Source organism: Colletotrichum abscissum, assembly GCF_030869225.1.
Source record: "Colletotrichum abscissum strain IMI 504890 chromosome Unknown Scaffold_44.1, whole genome shotgun sequence".
Taxonomy (NCBI): Eukaryota; Fungi; Ascomycota; class Sordariomycetes; order Glomerellales; family Glomerellaceae; genus Colletotrichum; species Colletotrichum abscissum.
This window is the reverse complement of record NW_026850365.1, coordinates 120254-132862: the sequence shown is the minus strand read 5'-3', so window position 1 is coordinate 132862 and position 12609 is coordinate 120254. Positions and strand designations below refer to the sequence as shown.

Here is a 12609-nt window from a genome sequence, read left to right as displayed (position 1 = left end):
TGTGTGTTGTGTGTGTGGTGGTTCCAGTGGAGACAAAGGGGGCAACATTTCGCCGTACTGATGGGCACAGATGGCGCCTATTTCTGTTAGTCTCCGCGGCAAGTTGATTAAACTCGCGCGTCACTTTAATTGCCGTTGGGTTACTGTTGGCCTCTTACACGGCAACACGGCCCCCAACATGGCCAGCGCGTGCCTGTTTCCGAGGAGTATCATCCGTAGAGGAATGCAAAGTTTTTTGTATCATACAGCAGTAAATCTGCTGCGTCACGTCCGTTGATGGCCAGCCAAAAAAAAGTCAAAATAAGCGTATAGCGTACCAAAACAGATACTTAAACGCCGCTTCTATAGGGTAGACACGAGACAGCTTCAATTTAGACGACCATCGATTAGTAACCCGCACCGACTTCGACTCAATCATTCCAGAGACCCAGTGTCATGTCATCTCATAGTAATTGGTCTCCGTCTCGTAAGGTGCATACGGATACTGTATTGTGGAGGCAATCTGGGCTACTCCGTCGAAGCCGTCCACAGGGAATCCCTGATCTAAAAACAAAAGGGCCCAGAGTTGTTACACCAGGCGCCGGCAACGTCCTCCGGGTCCATCAACCGTACATGTAGATCTCGCCAAAAAGGGAAATACACACTCGACTCCTGGCCCACGGGTTTAGTGATCTCTCAAAGAGGAGCGAAAGCGAGCCAACATGTCCTACTGTAGTCTGCAATACTCCGTATGCCTGTAACCCTGCGTGTCCCGCGTCTGTCCAGCTTCTTCGTAGTATCAAACCCACTAAAAAGCTGTATCGTTGAAACATTGCTGGATCCAGAGGCGAGAAAACCCATTTCGAGATTATATGAACCGTTATGGCAACTGTTAGTTTGGATGATTCCACCAATAAGGCAGCGTGGGTACATCATCACTGAAGCTTGTATATAAAGAAAGATGATTAGCCTCTCTCGGCATTCGATCAGCCGTTCGCAGCCCATTTCCAATTCACAAACAGTCATTCTTTTCACTTCGCCAACTATCAACATTCACTTCTGACTTTCATCCACTATCACCGCCAAGATGCCTTCCACCACCCAGATGCTCTCCGCCTTGGCCGTCACGGCCGTCGCCGGCGTCCAGGCCGCCATGGGCCCGGCCTTCAGCACCGGTCCCGTCGCCTCCGACTCCTTCATCCGCGAAGCCACCTCCACCCTCGTCCTCCCCGCCGCCCCTTCCAACAACAAAGGCAGCGCCTCTCTCTGGGTTGGCATGGGCACCTCCAACGGCGACCTGATCCAGTCCATCGCCGACAACTCCAACTACGACAACACCGGCACCGACAAGTGGTCCATCTTCGCCTACACCCTTCTCAGCACCGGTGCCAACTCCCAGATGCCCGTTCAGACCGAGGGCACCGACGCCTCTGAGGGTGACAAGATCACCATGCACTGTAAGCTGCTCTCTTGAGGTTGATGAGGTTGTGGCTTGTTGCTAACGGAAAATCAACCTACAGACAAGTTCGATGATGCCTCCCAGAACTACACCCAGACCGTCTCCATCAACGACAAGGTCGTCGCCACCCTGTCCACCAAGGACGGTGAGGCCCAGGGCTGGGGCAGCGCCGTTGAGTGCGCCGCCGAGGACTGCGGCACCGTCGGTGCTCACTGTAAGTGCACCGTCCCATTTCCATCTCTCCTGATCACCGAGTCAGTGTGCTGACAATGACCTCCAACAGCCTGGATCAACACCAAGATCATCCTCGACAAGGCCGACGCCAACTACATCAACACCATGGGCAAGGGCAACGGCGTCACCGGCGACATGTCCACCAGCGACGGCGGCAAGACCTGGACCGTCACCACCATTGATATCCCCGAGTTCACCTTTGGACAGTAAATGTGCTAGGCCACTTCAAGAGCTGAGCTCGTTTGCCTCCGGAAGGGAAAGGTTTTTTCTTGTACTTTATACCATGTCTTCACACGCATCGCTGTACATATATAGTACCCTGCTAGCCAAGATACCAAGTTGCGACTGTAAAATAACAAAAGCTTCAATGATCAACCATGTAACTTGCCCATCTCTGACACCGTCGAATCACTCATCTCGCAAAAGCTTTTGCAATGCGTGAATACATGTTGTCACCCAGTCATTGCCCATATATGTACAGAGGGTCTGCAATGATGATTCTTTGAAGTCCTCAAATGCGATTCTTGCTCTCAGTTTGTACTTCTAGTCTCCTGAATCGTTGCCGCCATTTGCGCTTCGCTACTGTCGAAACCCCATCGTGAATCTGCGTGATCCCCAGATGTTTCTGCCAGTGCAGGTCATACCTCCAGCTCATTCTCCTCCACGATGCTTAATCCTCCATTCGAACATGCTACATTCCTTCGGCCTTCATGATGTGTTCGGATAGCAGAGCAATGAATGGTTTTGCGGCTTTCTCACGTGAGAGACGAATTCCCCATTTGAAGAGGCCTTCGAAGACCTCTCAATGACTCCCAAGAAATATAAATGTTCTTGACCTTGGCATTGAAGAGACCATCGAAGTCGTCTTCGGAATCATCCGTCTGATGATGATGCACGCGAGACTTAGCCAAGAGAAATCTCATCAGTACGAGGATTGATGTAGGTACAATCCACGCCCGGGACCGGGAAAGCCGCAGCGTTTCTTCGACGCAAAGGTCCAGCCGCGTTCTGCGCAAGAGGCGATCACAGGTGAAATTGCGCCGGTTGATCTTTCTGCAAGCGGGAAGAACGTCAGCTTTTACTGTTATTTGAAGAGAGAGGGCCTTCGGCGAGAAGTTGACATACCTGAGTCATGCTGCCCTTCTTCGAGCACCTCTGTTTGAACAAGAGGAACTATCCTTATGCCAAGGCCAGCCTGTCTTTGGAGATCATTTGAAGTAGGCTGTGGAGCGGATAGTGATGATGATGCTTGGAGCAAAAGATGGATCCACAGCAACACATGCGAGGGGTTTCCCACCACATCATGTGCATGCTGTCCTTGAATTAGGCTAGTGCCTGCATTCCGGGCTGAAGTTTTGAACATGTTTCGAGATTCTTCGTCTCAGTGATTGAAATCGCCTGGCAGAGGCAGATTGTGGTCATCGAGCACATGGGCGAGGCGATGAAGGCAAAAACAATAAATATTCGTAGAAAGTGCGACAGTCTTAAGTCGTTTTGAGCAAAATATCCTGACCCAGTTGTCCTTGAACTAGGTAGGCCGAGCCGCGCGAGTGTGGGCATTGCCGGTCGAGGTGGCTCCAGAGGCCGGTCGGAAAGGGCGTTGAGCCATTCGACAAGGTCTCGGGCCCTGTTCTTCTCTGGCCCCAAAAAGAAGCGATGTCGCTTTTCCTGGAGACCCTCGAACTGCGTCTTCATGATGATCTCGAGCTTTCTCTTGATGGCGTATCTGGGCCGAAATATCTTGAGGGGATTCGCGACCGAACCCCCTCAAGCCATCGTATAAATGGGGCCACGTCCCTCCGGGCCATAACCATCTCGATGGTAGCAATGGTGCTCGCTGACCCTGTGGGCAGCGGCGGGCCCATAGGTAAGAGGAGAAGTAGTGCTGGTATCTCCGCCTGCAAAGGAAGAAAGAATGCCGTTTTTGGAGGCCTCGGACCATTCTGTCCTTGACCCCTTATCGGCTGCAGACCAATCGTGACGTGGTGAGTGTGGACGAATCTGGGCAGGCAGAAATAACCTCCCAGACAGCCACATTGCGGAAAATCGTGTAGTTGGCTGGGTTGGTAGTGGAACACCTACAAAAAGTCAGTCTGATAGCATCTCGGGTGACACAAGCAGGACATACACACCAAATCGTTTTGCAGTTCCACGCATGCTGCTGCTCTTTGCTAAGCAGGCTGTCACCCAGTCAACGAGTCTTTGCAACAGCTGGTAGCTACAAGTGACGACCTGAGGGCTGCGGATGGTAATGGCGACCACCAGACTCGATGAAGTTTGTCGAAAATATGCCACAGCGCCAGCGCTGAATGAAGCTATTGTTGAATGTCGGTGCCTCTGGTAGACAGGCTATGAATGCTTGGAGCCAGCTCCAAGTTATGAATCACGTATTCAAGCAAGCAACTCGGGGTTGGTGAGCTCTGCCGTCCAACATCGAGACTTGCGATGAAGTTAGCAATTGCTCAGACGAGGATGACAAAGGACGGACGATGAGGTACTTACGGCTGATTTGGTGTTCTCGAGGTGAACAAGTGTTCGAACAATGAAAGTGAAGAAAAGAAACTGTTTCACAAAGAGTGTTGAGTGGTGTGAAGGGGAGGTGCCAATTTGTTCCGTCTGACGACAAGACTTGCGATGGCAATCAGTAATTTCTCAGACGAAGGAAGGGACGAGGGGATAACCACATACAATTCTCTTGGTGCCGGACTCAAAGCGTTCAAGAAGACATTGAAGCGTTCATGAAGACACCTCGGAATGAGTGAAAGGAGACATGAGATGCTGCTGAAGGTCCCGGAGTCCTTCCGTCCAAAGAGTAACCTTGCGATGGCGTTAGCAACTGCTCGGACGAATAGGTAGAACGCAGATGAAGACTTACCAGCCTGCTTCGTGTTGAATTGGACGGAGGATTCGAACAAGGAATGGAAATAGTGAAAGAACTCCCCCGATGGCGGCTCCAGAAGCTGTTCGGGGTAGTTAGAGGGGAACCACTTTGAGCTCAAGGTCAAGGACCTGAGTCGGGGTGAAGAGGAAAGAAGAAAGGAAGGGTGGGTGAAGTCGGGGAGAAAGGCTGGCCTTTTATATTGGGGAGGAGGGAGGGCCGGAAGATCTCAAAGGGTCGTTCAACCGCCCTCACGTGATGAACGAGCGTCTGGAAGACCCGACGGAAGGAGCAGAACGGACGAAGTGAGGGAAGGGACGGCTTTGAAGCGCGATGAAATTTCGTCCAAAGAAGGGGGTGAGGTGGTGCACAAGAGGAAGGAGGGCCTCATGATAGAGCAGGAAGGGGCAGTTGAGCTTCCCACCGGCATATCTACGGAGCCTGTGATTGTACTTTAGGAAAGAACAAAGTACACCTAGCACTATAGAACGATTGTTTCATTTGAGAAATAATGATGGGAAGCTATGAGGATGATGATTATCTGTCGAGTTTTACCTCAACACAAATACGCAGGCATATATGCTATGTGGCTTACTCATTCATAGATGAGGGCATCCACATGCATGCTTCCTCTAGAGACATGAGAGCTACGTTGCCTTAATCCAGAGCGGCACCATGGTCAACGATATGGGGCAAATGGATCCATGAAGGCGACGCTATGAGGAATCTTCTTCTTATAACTTGAGCACTTATCATTTATGCTAGCAGCTTGTAAGCAGCATGCAACAATAAGAGCTATATGTATTGAGGTTAATGTGACTTTTCTCCATTCAAATCACTCCAGAGAATTGGAAACCATCTTACATTTCAACACTATTCCCAAGCTTCCATTTAATCTGTCTGCTTATGACGAAGCTGAGGTCTCATGTTGTGGCTTCGTGACTGACGCTTAAATGAGAGACGATGATTGGCCAATTGGGGAATGACATCGATGACGTAGCTCACTGGTCAACAACCTCCGAGCCCCAAACTCGCTCCCTTCCCTTTGTCCATTTGCTCCAAAACACCATCGCTGTCCTCAAGATTCTCCTCTAGATGCTACTTCGACCACGACAGCTCAACATCGGCCTTCGACTCACCCACGGAGCTCCCATCGTCTCCACGACTCCCATCCTCCGGCCCCTCAACCACAGTCATCAACTCCCGCAACAAACACCCCTCCACACCACAACAATGAGCTGGATGGACTCCTGGTCCCGACCAGGCAAATCCCAAGCCACGCCAGCACCCTTCTACCTCCTCCCCAACGGCGACCAAACACCCTACTGCCGCACCTGCGGCCGCGTCATCTCCAGCCGCAAGACCGCAGCCACAAACACATCCTCCAAGTCAAACTCCAATAAGGACAAAGCCTCCGAGACCCAAAAACCCCCCGTCGAGGCGAAATACTGCTCCTCCCGCTGCCGCGCAAAGAAACCAAGCCGTCTAGACAAGGAAATCGAACAAGTATTCGTCCGCTTCCTCCAAGGCGAGGAAGAAATCCAAACCGAGGCAAAAACAAAACCCAAGAAAACAAAGGGCGACACCCGGATCCTCGTCCCCTGCGACGTCGTCGAAGAAACCTTCTTCGGCGAGCGCAAAGGCCCCGACCAAATCTACGGCCGGGGCAAAAACCGCGCCTCGCGCGCCATCACCGCCAGATTGTCCTCCTCTGACAACGAAGACGAGGGCATCTCCCTCCGCGAACGCCGCTCCTACGACGAAGACGCAGGCGAGGACATAATCGACGAGATGCTAGGCGTAGACCGCACCAAATCCGCAGAGCTGGATCCTAGCGTGCAGGCGAGCCTCTCTGTGCGCAGCGGGACGAGGGTGAGGCCTCCGCAGACGCAGAGCCAGGTGAATGGGAGCGTGGGCGGGGAGAAGGGGCGGGCGGAGAGGGTTGAGGAGACGGAGGAGATGAGGGAGAAGAGGGCTGAGGGGCAGAGGAAGGCTCACGAGAGGGAGATGGTGAGGTGTGCTGCCAGGAGGGGGGTTGTGTTTGGGTTTCTGGTTGGGGATGGCGAGGAGAGGAAGAAGTGTGAGGCTGTCAGACAGGGCAAGGTTGTTGAGCCTAGCTTTGCAAAGGGGGATTGGTCTATTCGGTGGCGGGAGGATTGATTATCGGCGTTGAGAGGCATTAGATCCATCACACATTGCACAAGGTAGACGAAAAAGATGAATGAACATGAATTCTACGCTGTATTAATTTTGTTTTCCGGTCGTAAACATACACATATACAAGCTCAAACGCTCCGGCATTGTCTGCTTTTTTTACTCTAACAAGTCTCTTCTCAAGTCTTTCAAGTCTTTACAAATCTTGTGACTCTGGGCTCTCGGGCGCTACGCTTTCTACAGGAAGCTGGTGGCCACGGTGATAGCGGTGGTGTACACCATGCCGACAAGGCCAAGGGCCATGAGGGCGTAATCGCAAATCTTTTGGTTTCTCGTCTCGGCGATGCCCTTGAGATGCAGGTAGGGCGGGTAAATGTAGACGAGAGGCACGCACGCAAATGATCCAATGAGGGCGACAAAGCGGTCGAGGTTGGCGGAGCCGGCAATGGAGATGGCGATGCAGAGGGCGACGAGGGAGGTGCGGAAGGCGTTCTTCTTCCACTTTGTCAGGAGATCCTTCTTGCCTGAGCGGTAGCCAAAGATCTTGGTCTCGATGATACGCATGGCGGGGAAGAGCTGGACGGGGTTGCCGACGAGGACAGCGAGGGCGTACATGAACTGCACGGCGTTGACGAGGCGGCTGTCTTGCGGGTAGTTGTCGATGATTTCAATCTTTGTGCGGTCTCCGAACGTCGCGTAGCAGAGGGCGCCGACCGAGGTGAAGACGCAGGTGATGAGGAGCATGACGCCCGCCAACAGGGGCTCAAAGTGCTCCGGTTTCTTCATGCTGGCCTGGATGGGAATGATGAGGCCGATGCCCTCGAACGTGAAGATGGAGGCGCCAATCGTAAGGGTGTAGGAGCTCGGGTTGAAGAGCTTGACGGAGGGGTCCATGCCGCGGGTAGCGAGGGCCGAAATATCGTACCACCAGATGTATCCGACGCCAATGATGATGAAGACGTCGGCAAGGAGGGCAGCGGGGCCGAGCTTGGAGATGTTGCGGATGAAGGCGAGGGGCACAATGACAATAGCCTGCAGAGCAATGAGGGCGGTTGAGTCGAGGGGATTCGCGCCGCCCGTGACTGCCTTCAAGAAGGAGAACCAGTTGTCGGCCACAAACACGAGACCCGTGCAAACGAAGCCAATCTGGGACAGAGTGATAGACGCCAAGATGAGGGAGCGCATGCGCGGGCCCGAGATCTCCTTGCCCAGGTCACCGTAACCACCGCCGTAGCGGGTGCGGCACTGCAGGAGCAGGTGGAAGGCCACCATGGAGATTGCGGCCACGACGAGCATGGTCAGAGAGGAAAAGAGGATGCCGCCGTTCTTGAAGGCCTTGGGCAAGAACATAATGCCCGTGCCAATGAAGGCCTTGAGGGTTGTGAAGAAGGTCTTTGTGGTGCTGGCATCGCCGGCCTTCTTGGCGAAGCGCGAGGACCGCCGTCTTCCCAGCAGCGGACGGGTCTCGGTAGGTGCACCGCGGGGCCTGTCTTGCGCCTCCTCTTCATCCTCGTCGTCCGAGACAATGGCCTCCTCGTCTGAATCGGCAAGATCTTCACCGGCGAAGGAGCCGTAGAAGTCGAGGAACTCTACAAAGTTGCGGGTAATGGGGAGTGTGGCGGCAGTATAGTTGTGTTTTTGCATGACAAATTGGCGGCGGAAGCCCTGGGGCAGAAGCATCTCGGCGGCGGGCAGGTCGGATTCGTGGCCGGACTCGGTGCGGCGCGGGTGGGAGAAAGTCTGGGCGCGCTTCAAGGTTTGTTCCCTAGCCGAAATTTTGAAGAGGTCGCGATGCATGTCTCCGCCGGGGAGAAGGAGGGAGGATGCCTCCTCGACGTTGTCGCCGTCGTCATTTTCGGTGGCGGGGAGGTTCGGGGCGGAATTGGAGTTTATGTGAGTGAGGTCACCGTTGGAAAGGTTTCGTGTGCCGTCGAAGCTTGTGCCGTATCCCGAGGGGAGGTGATTCGCGATTACGGCACTGCGCAGGCGGTCCTCTGTGGACGAGGGTGTGTCGGACATGGCGGTGGATGTTTTTGGGGGATGCTGATCAGAGGTGGTGTCTATGATGATGTCGTGGTGATGCTGGTGGGTGGTGGAAGGATTTGGGGTAAACAACCACGACGGATGCTGGGGACTAAGAGAAATTGGAGGTCAAGTCTATGCTTGTGAGCATCCCCGGGCCATGCAAAGATGCAATTGAAACGATGAAGAAAGATGCAGAAGAGGTGACGAGAGAGAGAGAGAGAGAGCCGAACTCTGAGGAAGGGTTGCCTCGGTTCAAGTTTGGATGTTTGGGCTCGCGGACTACGAGGATGCGGTCGCAGCTCCAGTCATGGGATCGTGGGGAATTGGGAATTGGAGCGGATGGGAAGAAAGTGTGAAAAGCTTCAACGTTTGTTTTTCAAGGTCGGTCAATGTTTGGTGTGGACACTTGACTTGGTGAAGCTCGAGCCGCTTGCGGACCCCACTGCGGATTTATGCATGGGTAGGCGAGTACACGGTTGAGAAAAGAAATAGAGGAATACTTGTGATGGATGGGATGACTGGGCAGAAAGGGTCCGATGATGGTGGAGAGACGAAGTTGTGTAAAGTCGACGTCTATCGCGGGGGTGGGGGAAGAGACAAAGTGGAAAAGAAAAAGAACCAACGAGAGAAGAGCGGGAACACAGGAAAGACCCGGTTCGAAAGTACTACAGATGCAGACGAGGAGGAGCTATGCCGCATGGGGTTTACTGCCTCTCTCACTCTCACTTTCTCTGCTCCTCTCTCACTCTCCACACTCACCCTTGAGACCAAGGATCGTGAAAAGGCGATACGTCAGTCCGCAGGAACAAGCGCGACTTCTGGGGCCGCGAGAACAGCACCAATGGCCACCAGGGGAGCCAGAGGAGGGGCGCCTAGCTTGACCAACTGTTCACCCTGCCACGCACCACACAAACTTGCCTCTCAGTGGAGATGTAAACGGTCAATGCTGGGCCCCCGGACAAGAGGAATTGCCGCCAGCTTATGGCGGTGAGAGAATCACATTGGACTCTGCAAGTCGCGAATGAGTGATGACAGGACTGAAGAAAAGAGTTTGACGCTCCGACTTCCCTCACGGTCCTTGTGGGGTGAGACACCAAGCTCAGACAGGGCCCAGGGGAGAGACACGAGATCACGTTACCCTTCACAGACCTGTCTCGGTCTGCAGTAGATTGCTCGTCATCATGGATCGGTCCCAGACATGTCTTTTACATGACACTTGCTATTCCGGGCGTTGGAAATGCATTCCTCTGAAGTTGTGTGTGTCAGTGTCACTCTTGTTCTTCATTATGAGATTCACTCCGTGGCTCACTCTCACTCACTTTCCAGGTTCTCACACCAAATCTTCCAGCGGGGCCGCCAATGACGCCACCCGACGGACCCTTGAAAAAGAGACTAAAAAAATGAGAAAAGTCGAGGCCTGCAGGCTTGCCGGAGCGAAATTCAAAAAAAGATCCCAACCCAACCCAATGCCCGAGCAACGATCGGGTCTTGTCCGATGCTAACCAGCGGCCAGCATCACGTGATCCATGCCATCCAACAATATGATGACCAAATGGTCGCCTTTCAATGACCCACGTGGATTTGTTTTGATGGATCACGAACTGCCGGGAATAGCCTCACTCACTCACTTATTCACTCAGTCACCTGCCACGGTCCTCGTTTGCTCACTCACTCACCCGCCGCCCGATTGCATGAAACATCAAATGGTGTCATTCAGAGCACTTCTTCACTCATCGGCCACTGTCTCATTCCGTCAGTCTCAAGTGAGACTGTGAGATCAAAACCTCATCGCGGTCCCCCTCTGCCGAGACACATGTTTGCTTTTTACCGCTGGAATGCTCATGTTTCGCGGAAAGGGTTTCTCCCCCAAATCTGAGACCTGGACTACCTAGACCCTCAATCGCCATTTCAAAGCGACACCATCATAAGATGGCCGACGCTCGCTGCTGCACGGCCGCTTGCAGACCTCGTCGCATTCCATCTTCACAACCTCACCATCAATACAGGAAAACACGTGCACATGTGCCTGCGAGCAGCGTCATGAGGGAACAGCCAAGGCCAGCTGAATGCTTATTGCTTCCCTTCTCGTCTGTCTTCTAGAAGTCTAGACCTGGGCCTCGACACTGAAAACAGGGAAATCTTTGTTTTTCATCAGCATTCCTCATCCTCGTCAATCTGCATCTCGACCCGACCTTCATGATCCTTTCCTGGTGATGCTCAGCTCAATCATCAACTCAACTGTCATGATCACACCGCGCAACTACTGGCACTGCGAGTACCCTTCACACCCATTAGCACACGCAAATCAGGCTCACAGAAGCATCATCGGCACTCACAGTCATTGACCTTGACACACGTGAACGAACTCGCGCACTAACCCCAAATGTCAGCACTCAGCTCAGTCTCCTCATCACCCCGTGGCAACATACCGCAGTCGGTCCCGTCCAGTTAATCCCGCCGCACTGACCCCACTGAGGTGCCGTCCCGGATCCTCCGGCTGCCGTGGTCGTTGTCGCTGCCGCCGTGGAGGTTCGCAGCGTCGTAGATGCGCGGCTCGTAGTCGCAGGAACCGTCGCAGCAGCTGATGAGCTCACCGGCGTCTAGAGCAGCAGTCAGCAGTCAGCTTGTCTACACCGGAACTCCAATCCTGTCCAGACTTACCACGAAACCGAACCACTTGAGGTCTTCTTCCGGAAACACATCAATCGAATGGGTCACGCCCGTACCCAGGAACGTCTTCCAAATCAAAGATCAACATGTTGTCTCAACCAGTGATTAGAGCATCAAGACTCACCTGCAACTTATCCCCAAACACGTACTTGGTATACGGGCTCCTGGGGAAGTTTGCCACCGACGACTGCGGCGTCGCAGAGTACCCAAACACACCCGTCCACTGCTTGATCGTCTCGTAGTAGTTCTGCACGTTCAACGTTTCGTCCGCCGCGCCGTGATAGATCTGCATCTTGGGCCGCGCCCCCGTGTACCCCGGGTACATGTTGCTCACGACGTTGGCCCACTGCTGCTGCGTCCAGACGGACTGGCCCGTCGAGCACGTCGAGTTCCAAAAGTCGGGGATGTCGTCCGCGGACATGAAGCAGCCGGCCGGAACGCCCGCGTAGGCGATGCCGGCTGCGAAGACGTCGGGATATGTCGCCGCCAGTACGTTCTTCAAGTTTACCAAAGATCACCTATCAGCATACTTGACGAGGAGAGGACGTGAGATGGTGAGCAAAAGTCAAAACATACCGTCATCATGGCACCGGACGAGATACCAGTCGCATACACCTTGCTCTTATCCGCCCCATACTGCGCAATCACAAAGCTCACCATATTCGCAATGGAGTTACTCGCGCCGCCCCCGCCGTGCGTCAGGGTCATCTTGCTCGCCACGTCCCAGCAGTTGTCGCGCGTGTACGGCGTCTGCGGGTAGATCACGATATACCCGTACGTCTCGGCGTACCGCGCCCACTGGCTGCCCTGGTAGTATGCCTGCGCGCTGCCGCTGCACCAGTGGATGCCCACGACGATGGCGGGCTTGGCGGCGAGATTCTGCGGCACGTAGAGCCACATGCGCGTGCCTGTGGGGTTCGAGCCGTAGTCCGTCACCTCGGTGAAGGTTGCGCGGGGGACGACTTCGGCGCCGAGGGCGATATTGAGGAGGGTTAGGACCCAGAGGGCCATGCCTAGAATGGACTTCATCTCGGCGATGGGTTGATGGGGCGAGCGGGTGAACCACGAATAATCTCCTTTGAAGGGTCCGTGACGAGGCTTCTTTTGAGGATTTATCTATCTCTTCGCCGAGCCCTGTCCTGCAGGTTTTCTGCAGACATGGCCTGCTTCAATGAGTGCCCCGGATCGTAAGCCTCCGTATCCGTGAGCC

The 12609-nt window shown here is 53.9% G+C and overlaps 5 protein-coding genes across 5 annotated transcripts; 2 read left to right on the top strand and 3 right to left on the bottom strand.

Moving 5' to 3' along the window:
* Positions 1–1066: 1066 nt before the first annotated feature.
* Positions 1067–1882, top strand: CABS01_13323 (uncharacterized protein; the record flags this gene model as incomplete). The annotated part of the gene is made up of 3 exons (XM_060546667.1): positions 1067–1436; positions 1500–1652; positions 1722–1882. 3 exons carry the CDS (start codon positions 1067–1069, stop codon positions 1880–1882), a joined length of 684 nt encoding a protein of 227 aa, XP_060394999.1.
* Positions 1883–2995: 1113 nt separating this feature from the next.
* CABS01_13322 (uncharacterized protein) lies at positions 2996–3367 on the bottom strand (the record flags this gene model as incomplete). Its single annotated transcript, XM_060546666.1, has 1 exon — positions 2996–3367. The coding sequence occupies one exon, from the start codon at positions 3365–3367 to the stop codon at positions 2996–2998; it is 372 nt and encodes a 123-aa protein (XP_060394998.1).
* Positions 3368–5783: 2416 nt separating this feature from the next.
* Positions 5784–6710, top strand: CABS01_13321 (uncharacterized protein; the record flags this gene model as incomplete). The annotated part of the gene is made up of 1 exon (XM_060546665.1): positions 5784–6710. One exon carries the CDS (start codon positions 5784–5786, stop codon positions 6708–6710), a length of 927 nt encoding a protein of 308 aa, XP_060394997.1.
* A 231-nt stretch (positions 6711–6941) lies between these two features.
* CABS01_13320 (transmembrane amino acid transporter) lies at positions 6942–8723 on the bottom strand (the record flags this gene model as incomplete). Its single annotated transcript, XM_060546664.1, has 1 exon — positions 6942–8723. The coding sequence occupies one exon, from the start codon at positions 8721–8723 to the stop codon at positions 6942–6944; it is 1782 nt and encodes a 593-aa protein (XP_060394996.1).
* A 2266-nt stretch (positions 8724–10989) lies between these two features.
* Positions 10990–12428, bottom strand: CABS01_13319 (PHB depolymerase family esterase; the record flags this gene model as incomplete). Its single annotated transcript, XM_060546663.1, has 6 exons — positions 10990–11009; positions 11066–11102; positions 11159–11329; positions 11391–11465; positions 11524–11895; positions 11976–12428. The coding sequence occupies 6 exons, from the start codon at positions 12426–12428 to the stop codon at positions 10990–10992; spliced, it is 1128 nt and encodes a 375-aa protein (XP_060394995.1).
* Positions 12429–12609: the final 181 nt, after the last annotated feature.